General features: G+C 45.6%; 1 protein-coding gene across 3 annotated transcripts in view; it reads right to left on the bottom strand.

Annotated features, from left to right (window-relative positions):
• Window positions 1-13,213, bottom strand: part of LOC127024755 (Golgi integral membrane protein 4-like) — a 33,005-nt gene that overhangs the window by 13,165 nt on the left and 6,627 nt on the right. For all 3 annotated transcript variants that reach the window (XM_050909414.1, XM_050909415.1, XM_050909416.1), the window contains exons 2-6: window positions 10,837-10,911; window positions 9,525-9,574; window positions 7,809-7,862; window positions 3,532-3,682; window positions 3,009-3,091 (exon numbers count right to left, since the gene is read on the bottom strand). In XM_050909414.1, the coding sequence (XP_050765371.1) occupies window positions 3,009-3,091; window positions 3,532-3,682; window positions 7,809-7,862; window positions 9,525-9,574; window positions 10,837-10,911 (413 nt within the window). The remainder of the gene's footprint in view (window positions 1-3,008; window positions 3,092-3,531; window positions 3,683-7,808; window positions 7,863-9,524; window positions 9,575-10,836; window positions 10,912-13,213) is intronic.

Below are 13,213 nucleotides of genomic sequence, written 5' to 3'. Positions count from 1 at the left end.
AAAGCTTCCAAGCAGCAAGGAAAGTTTAGCAGGAAATTAATTTCTGAGCAGGCTCTGTGGATTTCAGTTCTTCCCCCTGAAATCTGACCTTAAAATGAACATTGACAAACCAAAACAAAACCCAACAAAACCACTCAGCAAAGCTAACATAAAAGGAATGAGGAAAGGAAAAGGAAGCCAAGAACAGTTCATGGGATATAGCCCTAGCTAGCAGGAGACTACCTCCAGTCAGAACAAGCCAGATGGAAGCAAAACTTGTACCCATCAGAAGCCTGTTAAGGTGGTCAGCCCAGAGGGAAAGAAGCTTTACACTAGCCTTAATGCACACTCCCACATGCTGTTTGCACCCCGTCACAGCAAGCTGTGCATACATCATTTGGTGCCTCTGTGCCTCATTTTACCTGGCAGACTGACTGATATGACAGCTACTGCAGTCTGGGCTTGTGAAACATGTTAGAATCCTTGGAAAATGAACATGTCTAGAATGCAAATTACTCCTAAACTTTCACCTGCCAGAAGGAAGCAAGATCAACAACAGGATACTCAGTGCAAATTGATACTGCAATGAAGAACTGCAGTGCTGATAAAGAAGCTGGGAGTCTTTGTGGGGGTCTGCTCTAACATACAGCATCTCGCCCCACTGAGGGCAAATGCAGTTCCCTTCACCTTTGTGTTACGAAACACTGATTAGACACTACAAAGGACTGATCAGAAAACCAAACAGAAAACTTTAACACTAGGCTCATTGTCAAAAAGATCCGAAGTATTTTCTGAAATCACTGGGACCAACCACTGCCACTTCTGTAAGAGCCAGAAATAGCAGTCAGACAGATGGTTGGAGCACAACTTTGTTACACGACTGTCTAGTACATTCAGATCAGGGAGCTGAGCCGTGTCTCCCACACCCAGGGCAAAACCTTTTACTCTTGCTCACTCTTAATTTTGGCAAGAAATTATAGTGAGCTGTTTCTTGCAAACTACTTTTCCCATTGGTCACAACACTGAAGGGGCCAAAAGTTAAGGCTGGCAACACAAGAACTGCCACCACGTTTTCCAGTCTGCAAGCGCTTGACTTCATAGCCTCAGCCATCTCTAGCCAAGTTTTTTTTAATGCTGTTCAGCGTATGCGCTAGCTTGCACACTGGAACTGCTGATTGCTTTCTCTAATGCAGCACAGTCAGTCGAATAGCATTTTAAGGGTACTATGCTGAAGAGTAATTCAGGACTACATGGTGTGCCAGATACAAATGCACTCGGCATTGACCCAGCAAGACAAAAGCAGAAATACGTAATGACAAACAGAGGACCTTTGATCAACTAATATTGACCCAAGTTGTCAATGGCAGAGGCCTGTATGATGGGAGCTGACTGGGTCTCAGTGTTGCTCACGAACAAGCTACAGAGCAGTGACATTGGCAGCTACTTTGAAAGTTTGGTCAGGAGGCCTAAAAATGAAGGCTGAGATGCATTTTGATAGCAGGAGGTGTGAATGTAGGCTTGCCAGGGGCACTGGAAAAGCTTGTAATCACATGCTGTTTCAATTCCTGGTACAGGCTTGCTGGACTGACCCCTACAGAGACTAGAAGACTTTGTTTAGTTTCCAACAAGTACACTGCAGGCAGTATCACTGCAGAGAATCCTACCAGTCTGCCTTAGCCACATGGAGGAGCAGGGTAATAAAAGCAGTTCAGTGGTAAGTCACGATTATGAAGGCAGGCAAGTCAAATACACTGACAGCCCACCTGAGATCCCTCAAACCACATCTGACATGAGCCAGAGCTGTCAAATGGCAGCTGCCTGCAATGTCAGTAACCTGGGTTTCCTGCCTGGGGCAGCCAGTTATCTGTGAAGTTTGCGATGCCCTAGAGCCACTTAGCGCCCGCTATTTTGCAGGGCGGATCAGGCCAGAACTCAAGAGCAATCTTGTAGAAGTCAAAACCCACTACACCCCACACCCCTAGTTCAAGTTCAGCATCCAGTTCCAGGGGAACAATCAGTTGTCAACAGCCTCTAACCACCACTAGCTCCTTGCTTCAGGGCTTATCCTATAATCCAAGGGAGTGCTTGACAGAAGGCTGTTAATTAACAACAGAAAAGGCTAATTCAGACTGCGACGTGACTTTTAAAGTGTATTTACAAAGCTGCTTGTGTCTTGGCTCAGTACAAGAGCCTCAGACAGACACTGTAGAGACATTAAGTCCTCCCACTTCTCCCTGCATACCCTGCTTTCTTCCTTCTCCCAAGTCATCTGCGAGCTCCCAGCTTCAGCTGGGTGAGCAGAATTCTGTGAGGTCAGGACTTCCAGTGTGCTGAAGAGGCTCATGCCATCTCCATAGCAGGAACACAACACCATATCAACAAAACTTTTGTTTTTTCACTGCAGAAAAATGCTTTTTTGCCTCTCTAGTCTGAAGTCAACACCACTTGCATGTCTTCCCCAGCCTCCAAAAGCATCGCTCCAACACTTATTACTGAACACTAACTTCTTTTTTACATAGCTGTCTCTCTAAATTTTTTTATATGTCTCCCTCTGTACTAAGGCTTCACAGGGAGATGCAGAAGACCTTTTTGCCAGGGTTGTTGAGTGTCTATTTGTAGTCTCAGCAAGCTAAGCGAGGCACCTCTGCATTGCTATTTCTCTCTGCAATTAATTTTATAGGCATAAACAGAGACAATTCATCATCATTTAGGGTGGAAGTATTTGAGACATGGGTAAGTGACAGGAGGCATTCCAGGGTTGGGAATATGCTGGTTCATGCTCACTTGAACCACAGTTACTTGTGTAGCATACCTGTATTTTCAGCTACTGGGACAGATTCCAGGCTGGAGAATTGTACTTGTACAGAAGGCACTGATACTACCAGCACCTACTAGCACTGTTTGAGGCAACTCACCACACTGAAATACAGTTGATAACTAGATTTATTACTTAGAGAATATTTGATGGCACACCTAGACCCCAGTGAAAGATTGTCCCATGTGGCCACAAACACCCCCTTGTTGATTACCTGGGCATTAAGGAGCTGAGAGTGAACCTCCTGGTGGGCCTTCCGAAGAAGCCTGCTCTCTTCTCTGAGTTTAAAGACTGTGTCTGCGAGAGAAGACGACATTTGCTTGAGAAAGCTATTTTCACAAGTGTAGTAGCTCTCTTCCTTACCATAAACTCATCTTGACCTCATAGATCTCTCCAAGCCCAGGAATTACAGTGAAGCACTAGCTAGGGACTAGCCAAACACACTGACAAACCTGAATCATCATTCCTTTCAGCACTCAGGAGTCCCGCCCATCCAAGGAACTCCCTCCTCTCCGGAGCGTCTCTGCTAACTATTGCTATCAGGGCCAGGCTCTTGCTATGCTTGCTACCAGAATAAGATATTTGTTTCTTCATTTCCAGTGACGTCAGTCATACAGAAGTGCTCCTACAGTATTTGCAGACCTTTTGGGGGCCTGTAGAAGAAACACTGTCCTCTCCTGAACTCAGTTCTTCAGTCCTTTCTCTGCCTGGTGTTCTCAGCTCTCCGTCACACTCACCCTGCAAGTTTGTGACTTCACTGTCCTTCTCCTGCTGCAGCTGGGCATATTTCTGGCTGTGGGTCTCCAGCGTCTTACGATGTTCCAGTTTCAAGCTGTTGTGCTGCAGCTGCAGGTCAAGCAGCTGCTTCTTGACATCTTCATGCTGGTTCTGAATATGAAAAGAAGTGACAAAGAGTCAGTATAAGGAGAAGAAGAGTAATTTAGCTATTGCCAAGTGCTACTCGAGTGCCTCTGTTTAGTAAGTTGTTTGGGGAGGCAGAAGAGATGTTCGTTCCTCCAATAAGGTAGCTAGGAATCCCATATACAATAAAATATTCTTTGTGTTCAGTGGTTCAGGAGGGATGTGAAATGCCAATGAAACTCTGTTTTGTGAAGCAGTTTGGGAGGTCTCCCTGGAAGCCACTAAACTGGAAGCAGAATGTGGTGGCAAGTCCACTCCTGCCTGAAAAAGAGATGGAGACTCTGGGACACAGCCAAGAACTATTCCTACTCCTTCCCAACTTCCCTGCACACCCTGCTCTGACAGCAATGAAGGCTATAATATTTGCTGATATCGAACCAAATGCCTGTGGAACACTGCACAAATCCAAGGTCCTTTCCAGAGTCCCAGACATGCTGAAGGACAACATTACCTGCAAGGATAGTTTCCATGGTGCACGTAGCATCAGTCTGCACATTGCATTACAGGAGTAGTTCACCTTTAAGTAGGGCTAAGGTCTAATTCCCATTGCCTTTCTGTGTGCAGGTATTGCTAGTCACTTAGGACACACAGACACATAACCACTCAGGTTGTTCTCTCTGCTTGGTTTGCTTCCCGATAGCCTGGCTGTTCTCCCGCCCACCACTCCAAGCTGCTAGAACAGGAGGGAGACCTTTTGCAAGGATACCACATCCTCTCACATAGTGAGACTAGATAAAGCCCACATCCCCCATAGTAACATGGGACTCACAGGCATAAAATGCCAGGATAACAAGACTCTCACAAGACCACAGACTATTTCAAGCAGGCCAAGAATTCATCAGATAGAAGCGGGTTGAAGAGCTGTTCTCTTCTCCCCTCTTGCAGAGCCCAAGAACAAAACACACTGAGACATCCTTTTGCTCAGACCCATTGAACCAGAATTCACCTCCTTTTTTGTTCCCATGGTAACCTAGAGAGTCCTTCCATATTCGGTTTGTCAACACCAATTATGTATGCAGATTGATTGGCTCACAGGTGAACCCTGGCCCTTCCACACAATAGCTCCTCAGGACTCAGGCAGCAATTTCAATCAGCCTTCCTGTAAAAAACACATCTTTTAAAAAACCCAAACCTCTAAATGCTATCGATGACTGCATTTTTCCCCAGTAAAACAAAGCATCTGTGGCCCAGGCATTCTCCCCTGAAGCAATTATCCTCCACTAAAAGGAGAGCAATAACTGTGCTCCAAAAATACATGCAATACAGAGGAAAAAGCTGTCGGTATGGAGGGGTCCCAGAGACTGAACAAAAAGGAGAGACAAGGATGTCAGGTTAATCAGATCACAAGATCAGGAGGGAAAATAAAGAGAATAAAAGATTCCTGCTTTGGCTTTCAAAGACATTAGGTACTTACAGTTCTCATCAGAGCCACCAGCAGAAAGCACTGCAGAGGAACCACATCCCTAAAATCATTTTCATACTAAACACCTCAGAAGCCACCAACATTAGCAAGTGAGAATTGATTTTAACTAGAAACTCTAAGCAATTCAAGGCATTTTAAGTCCTCATCAGCTCAGGTCGATTAATTTCTAGCCCATATTATGTCTGGCAGGTGATGTGCATAATGTCTGCCCCCAGACTGCTCACAGTCAGGAAGAGAGGGAATATTCATTCTTTGGTAGCAGCAGGAAGCTGAAGAGAGAGATAAGTGCCTTGACCAAGTTCACACAAAGCACCTGAGGCCCAGTCCAGCTCATTAAGCACAGAGAGCATCCTCACTCTCAGCTGGTTTCTAAGGATGGCTGTGACCAATGTATGCAAACTTAAGGAGGAATCTAAATATGCTGTTTCATTGTGGTTGCAGGACAGGAGGTCTGGAACATGCTATGTGTGATTATTTTTCGGAGAAGCAACTTAACTGTAGGCAGAGCATTCTTGACCCAGTCAGTTCTACCAAAGCTAGGTATGCTGACAGCCCCGAGGAAGCCAGGAATCTCTCATGTCCAGAGCTGCCCATCTGACTGTAATGTCATTCCCTTCTCTCTCTCATAGATACGCTGTTTTACTCAGTCAAGCAGAAACTGCAAGACACAGCACATGAATGTTGTGCAAATCACGTACAAATGCAGCTGGGGGTGATAGAATACAGAGAGACCATGCTATTGTGACATTTCACTCTGTGGCCCTACCCATCATGCCCAGCACTGCAATATGGGGAAATCATATCATTCAGGCAGTCAGCTAATCTTTCAAAAATGAGGAGTCCTTCAACCCAGCTGTATGAATTCAGGCCAGCAAGTCCTCTCATCCCACCTTCCCTTTGCTGTTCAGGCAGCATGTAGTGCATCAGCTATGTAGTAGCTCTATCTCACCAAGGTCTCTGGGGAAATGGGCAGGTGGGGGGAGCAGGCAAAAAGAAAGAAGAAAATAAGAGTACCTCAAAAACATGTGTTTCTGCCATGATTTAGAAAGCAGCTTTGTAGATAGCATTTACAAAATGGAATCAGTAACTGGATGCTTAGCCCACAAGCAAAGGAAGGACACACCTCATTGCAAGTGTCCAGGTTCCAGCAGTTTCAGGAAGTCCATGTCAAAAATATTTTGTTTAAAGCCACCCACCTCCTTGCCTGCCTATTCCAGTGAATGCTAGGATGCGTTCTGCAGAACGATGTTAACAAAAATTGTCATCTCCATTCAAGAGGATGAAAGGAATTGTAAGACAAAGTCTGGCCCCAGCAGGAATCCAGACACAGGCAACTACTGCAGCTGCTGGTTTTGGACAAAGTCAAGCCCCTTGCCCCTTGGAGTCTGGTGTGCCAGCTGCAGATGTTAATCAGACAGATGACTTCAATACAGATCAGAGTGACAGCAGTGGCCAGAAACACCAAAGCCAGATACGCTGATGTGGCTTCATGGAAGTCTTTGGTCATATTTGGGACCTCCAGCTTAACAGTTAGTTGCTTCTGTTCAGCATTACATGTCTACTTCCTAGGTAGTGATATTGCTGGCAGCAATCTTCCTCCTGAGGAAGCTAGTACCAGTGGGAAGCATTTTTTGCCTGTGCTCCAGTAACAGAAGTGTTACTCACAGTCTCATACCTAGCTAGAAGTTGAGCTGAATACTGCTTTTTTTCAGGGTAGGGGGGCTGAAATCTACCACACTGCAGTCCCAAGGGCTGGTCTGTCTTTCAGCAGCTGTAAATGTAGTTAAAAAAATAGATTATTCCCCCCCCATAAAAGGAAGCAAGAGAAAGGGAGCCAGGATGAAATGCTCTCACTGTCCCCTTGAGACAAGCAAACCAGAGCATTCTCCTCAGACTGCAGTTGCTATGAAGAGGAACGTTACTGTTGTGAAGTGTTCCCAGAATCCACAGTGCTGGATAATACCCAAGAGACAGAACTGTACTTCCCTTTTCCCGAAGTTTGAATCCAAAAGCCAGGCAGCTGGAGGTCCAACTCTGCTCAGGAAATACAACCCAGCGGTGCTAAGGGTTGCTGGAACCTAGCCCTCTTTCTACATCCCAGAATTAAATTACCATTTCACTGCCAATGCTCTAACTAAAAACACTTAAAAGCCACCATCACCAGCCACAGTTGCATTGCTCTAACAAAAGCAAACTTTAACATCAAGATACACTTCAGGTAGAGCATGGGATAAGCTATAAAATGCTATAAGCCACCCCCCTCTGAGCCTCTTAGGTGGACTGGAATACATTGTATTAGCCCAAAGGGCAAGCTACAATGAATAGACCCATTTTCACACTAAGAGACCCAGAAAAGAACATGCTGAACAACAGAACTCCTGTGCGATAAACTCCACAAAGACTACCATTGAAATGAGGGATAGGTGAAGGCTGTAATCTGATACAAAGCCCAGCAGAATAAATAGGAAACTCCCATGAACCTTAATAGTCAGGAAGGAATGTAGATCAACACGACTGTGTGGTCTCCTCCCTCTGTGCTGGCACTAGCTGCAGGAAACCCTTGGTCTCTCCTAGGCATTTCTGGTGAGCAAAAGCACCGACTCTCCTTCCAGGGAGCATTCTTTAACATGCAGCAGATGGTGAGTGTGTGAAACCAGACTCCTCCCTTACCTTCAGTATCTTGTGCTGGGAACTGAGGGCCCCGTATCTGTTCATAGAATCTTGCTGGAAAGAAAAAGATTCAACAGTGGCATTAGATCCCAGAGAAACCTAAGGCAGGGAGAAACACACGTGAGCACCTGCCCAGCCACTGCACCAACAGCAAGTTCCCGCTGCCCCTTCACACACACAGGCACACACATGGTAACTGGGAACAAGCCTACCAAGGTCACCAGCAGAACGTGCAGCCTGAGCACATCTGGAAGAGAACCCTTTCAAAACAACCTAGCCACCAGCTAATAAATTGCACTCTTGATTCGCATTGAGTAGTTTTCCCCACTCTTCAGTTCTTTATCTAGGACAGGTCCAGTGCTGAAAGCTTTGCACAGTAAAACTCCCCCAAAGCAGGCTGAGCACTCTTTGCAGCAGCTGAGGGGGAGGCAGACAGCACCAGAGCTAAGGCTTTCGCCTACACACAAAAATTGCACCATTTAACAAAAAATTGATCACTAAGCAATTGAGTAAGCCAAAAGCAAACTCCTGTAACTAGGTACAGCTATCAAACTAAGCTCAACTGACACCAACCAGCAGCAGAGAGGGATTTACGTGTCCCCACAGAGGGGTCTGCACCAGTTTAACAGATCTGCTTATGCCTTACTAAGGGTCATGTTCTTCCCCGTTGTCCCCAGGGTACCATTCTTCACTGTAGCACCAGCATCTCAACACAGCAGGTGTGAAAGCCACCAGCCACCTGTGCTCAAAGGCTAAGTCCCCACAGCAGTAGTGGCACCCGAGAGGGAACATGCTGCAGCTTTTCCCATTACATGCAGTTTTACGAACATCTGCTGGGATCTGTTTGGGTAGCTTAAAGCAACATGGCTGACACACTAAGCAGCACCGTGGAAGTGCACACTAACCACCATACAAAGATTTACACTACAACCCACAATTTAACTTATATGATAAATTCCCAATACAGTATGAAATACTACCAGCAAATGAGCAGAAATTGCAAGGGAGCTGCCCAGCCATTAGAGTATTCAGATATTCATCCATGAGTTTCTTTCTGTAACAGGATGACATTCACCCACAGATGAGCAGGCTAAAAGCAATTCCTTTTCTCCAGCATCTCATCAACAGATGCTCTGAGAAAGGAATGAAACCAGCCTTATAACTTCAAGTGAATGGGACAGACTGTAAACCAGGGATGCATTTCTTCCTAACACTCACTGAAGAGTCCTTCTTTTCCCTGCAATTGAGAAGTCCACAGGCTAGTGGAAATCATTTGACAATCCCTGGAGACAGAAAACAATGGATATGCTTTCCCCAACAACGCCATGGCCTTTCTTCTCCATGTTCCCAGTGGTGTGCCTTGCATTCAATTTCCCCAGGACTCTTCTGTAACATGAAACAGCAATTCCCTTTTCAGACTGCAGCACAGGACTCCCTGCTACACTAGGAGCTGACAATCAAGTCATCTACTCTGCTATCACACATAGGAGAATAGGCACAATAGCTCTAGCACAATACAGTCGTTCCCTAAGATGAAGTAAATCCTCACACACCAACAGCCTTGCAAGGCGGAGTCAGCCAAAGTTCATCTTGTACCATACACACTCATAGTCTTTCATGCCTTCCAGACAGCAGCACTGGCCTCATGACTGTGGTGATACTAGAAAAATCTTTACCATTATTACACACACACTCTGAGGAATAAACCACACCTACCTTCTCCTTGTTGAGAGCTTCCTGAGCTTCTAACTTATACACTAAAAAATCTAGAAATGGAAGAAGAGAAGACAATTTAATGAGCTGGAATTTAACAAGAATCTGGTTTATATTTTGGTGGGGGGAAGGAAGAAGGAAATCAGCCCCCTGCTGAGCAAAAGGCTGCAACTCAGCAAGCTGGAATGCAGATGCTGCTAGGAGACTCCACTCAATGCCCTCAAAGATGGTAGTATTTTCCACCCATCTAGACTGGCCCAAATGTCCTTCCTTTCCCATTCTATAGGCAAGTGCATTGGTGACTTCCTACTTCAGCACACGAACAGCTACATTTTGATGTCACTGAAGCTGTGTAAGGATTTGGGGTGCTCTGAAATGAGATGAGACTGGAAAAGAGAAATCAAAGCTTCTGTGAGACCAAAAGGAACTCGTTGGCTGCTCTCATCTGCACCACCTTCTTAAAATGGGAAGGTCCCATGACAAGATAACATTTATTAGGATGCTTCATTTTCTCAATCAGTCCCTACCAAATAAATGAAAGGAGAGGCAGAAATGCAGCTTCTCCCTTAGCTATGTAGCCACATATCTACAGACAAACCTGGATGCTGTATGTTAGCATTTCCAGAAACACAGTGTATGTAGGAGTAAGGAGTAGTGATGTTACTCCACATACCAGTTTTGAAGATAAAAACCAAGCTATTAAGTCGCCAACAACAGTTGGGTGCAAAGGAGTCTGACATCCAAGCACGCTACTCCACTGAAAGGCACATGAGCTAATCTGTTAGCTTTCTACTTCCTGTTGTATTTCATGGTCTTAAAATATCCTGCATGTGTGTATCTACTTTTGTACATCAGCTTTAAAGGATCTGACAGTCTGTATTGTCCATGTATTATGGAGTGCAGTGATGCTAATATTATTAAGCACTTGTAGAGCTCAGCATCTTCAGATAACTTTTATAAGAAAGTTTACATATTTCCAAGAAAAAAGCATGGTCTAGTGCCAGATTTAGCTATCACTTAAAGTGCTCAAACACCATGTCATGGGTACTCTTACTCACAGATTAGACTGAGGACATATGTAGGAATATGAGAGAACAGAACACGCCCCCCAGCACCTTTTGCCCATGGGCAATGGACAAGTCAATTAACTATTTTCCAGGTACAAACCAGGGATAAGTCTCACCTTGGGGCATTCAGTAACATCCACACATGGCCCTGAAGGCAGAAAACACTTTGGGTACAACACACACATCTCCCCACAGGACAGCTGGAGGGTTGGCAGGCCACTGCTATGCCACCCATGCAAGAAACTCACCTTCCTTCGTCTTCTTGTGTTCCCCTCGCTCCTTCTGCAAGGATCGTTCTAGCCGGGATCTGTGCTCATACACAACTAGGGAAGCAGAAAGAGGCAGAGCGTGAGATAAACCCTGAAATTTCTTCCCACAGATTATTTTCCCCAAAACAGGCCTCTTGCAGGTCATGCAGCCAGGGGCACACATGGACCTCAAATCCTGCCGTGGACTGGGCCAGCAAGTGCCCAAGAGAGCAGACCTGGGCAAAAGAATCTTTCCTGTTTTGAATGGCCTGCATCACTCTGGGTTTCTAGGCTTAAGCACATAGGAGCTCACATGTAAAATCCAGACCAAGCAAATCAAGTGTCCTGAAATACATGCAGATACCTGAAGTCCTAACCAATAAAAGGGTCAGGTCCAGCTACAAGCTGTTTGCACTTCTTTGTCAACTGTGAACAGATAAGGTCTGGAGCAGGGTGGGGACAGTTGGACTAGAGACAATGGATATTCCTGATATAACACACCAGTCTGTCATCCAATGAGTATTTGCACTCAGGTTTTGCTTTGGAGTCCAAGCTGCGAAGCCCGAGAGCTGGCTTTAGTGGCCAGTGGCTAAACTGTGTATTTGCAGGCTCAGTCCACTACCAGGCTCAAGATAGCCAGAGCCTTCCAGGTCATCTGTTCTGTAAACACATCAGCAGCATGCAGGAGAGACATTTTCTCCCCTTCCACAACCCAACCATTAACTGGCCCTCAGGCCACTAAGGAAAACTGAGCCAAGCAGCTCTCTCTCCCATTACACACAAAAGAGCATCTGTACTCTGCACAGGAGCCGAGAAGGGAGAGGGATGAGGCTGCCTCAGGGATGAGGCTGCTTTGTACAGCAGCCACATGACAAATGAAAGCGCCAGAGAAGCTTCCTGATAGATGGTGATTTTAATCCACTCTGATGTCTGAATGCTAACCAAGAGCTTTCCCTAAGTCACAGCACTCAGCTGCAACAGGCTCCTCCATCCCCTCTGCAGAGACTGCCACCACACCAGAATGGCACTGGGCAGCAATTCAGAGGGGAGTGGTGATAAAAGAAACTTGCCTCCAGAGCCAAGATCTTTGGGGGCAAGTCATGCCATGATGCATAGTCTCCAGGAAAATAAACAAAGTGGGATGATATTTGCATGCATAAAACAAGTGCTAACCCATTCCTTGTTGAAATCTTGCCAAGCCAAGAGCCCCAAGTGACTCGTGCTCTCACTGCAAGTCAATCTATAGAGACCGCCAGCTCCACTCAGGTCATATGGGAGCAGCAAAGGCAGTGTATGTCCTGCATTAACAGGTGGTTTGCTGCCTGACAGCAGACACTCCAATCTGGGGAAATAAGACACACAAAACATCCATATATCTAATATTTTACAGTGTTGACCATTAGTGGTACCAAGCCTATAGTAGTGCAGATGTCGCTCTCAATATATATGTAGAGAAGAGCTCATAGGCAGTTCTAGCATCCTAAAAATCAGGCTAGGACATTCTTCTAAACAGTACTAAAGATCATCCAGGAACTGCAAGGCTGAGGTAGGGACTATACAAGAATCAAACTTTGTGATCAGAATAGTCCTTCCTTGCCCTGCCATCTGCAAGTCTGACACCACTGTAGCCCCTGAAGGAAAACAAACAAAAAATGGCCCAAAGAAAAACACTTTTTCTGCTGCCCCACCCATTTCTCCCCAAGCAGGGAATTCAAGCCACACAGTTCTTCAGAACTCACAGCTTCCCTATGCCTCACCTCTTCCTTCTGCATTGCAAAATGGCTACTATTCCTTGCATTTTTAGACTGTCTTCCTCACAGCAGGTCTCCTAATTACACTGAGTGCATGGAAGACTAATTTCACCAGGCAGCAAAGCACTGCTGCCATGACCGTTCTTCAAGAGCTTTTTAATCAAAGCTGGGCATTCAAGAGAAGCATTCCTTGCCTTTATGAGTCACATCCCCCTGCAACTTCATGCAGGACAGACCTGAGAGTACAGTCTAATCATTTTATCCAGCTTCTTTAAAAGCCTGGTTTACTATTGCATATTCCTCTCCTGTTGGATCACAACAAATCCAAGTCTGGTGGCTTTACCAGGACCCTCACAACGACCGGTGTTTTTCTTCCCACCTGGAAATGCCTTTTCCGCACAGAGAAAGAACCTCCACATGGTTTAACTCCATGATTTTTAAGCCAAGCTCGTGACATTGGCTAGGTCCAAGCTTGGGATTTTTGCAATACTTCAGTTTACCAGCAGTGGATCTGTTAATATTTACAGTGACCTCCAGCAACAGCTGAGTGCCTGAGCATATTATGGGAAAAAGCGATAAATGAAGCCAGGCATGGTAAAGTGTTGAATCCCAAGGGTTTTGCCGAT

The sequence above is a fragment of the Gymnogyps californianus genome, chromosome 21, assembly GCF_018139145.2.
Source record: "Gymnogyps californianus isolate 813 chromosome 21, ASM1813914v2, whole genome shotgun sequence".
NCBI classification, from domain to species: domain Eukaryota; kingdom Metazoa; phylum Chordata; class Aves; order Accipitriformes; family Cathartidae; genus Gymnogyps; species Gymnogyps californianus.
Note: the sequence above shows the minus strand (reverse complement) of the source record. Positions and strands in the feature narration are given on the sequence as shown.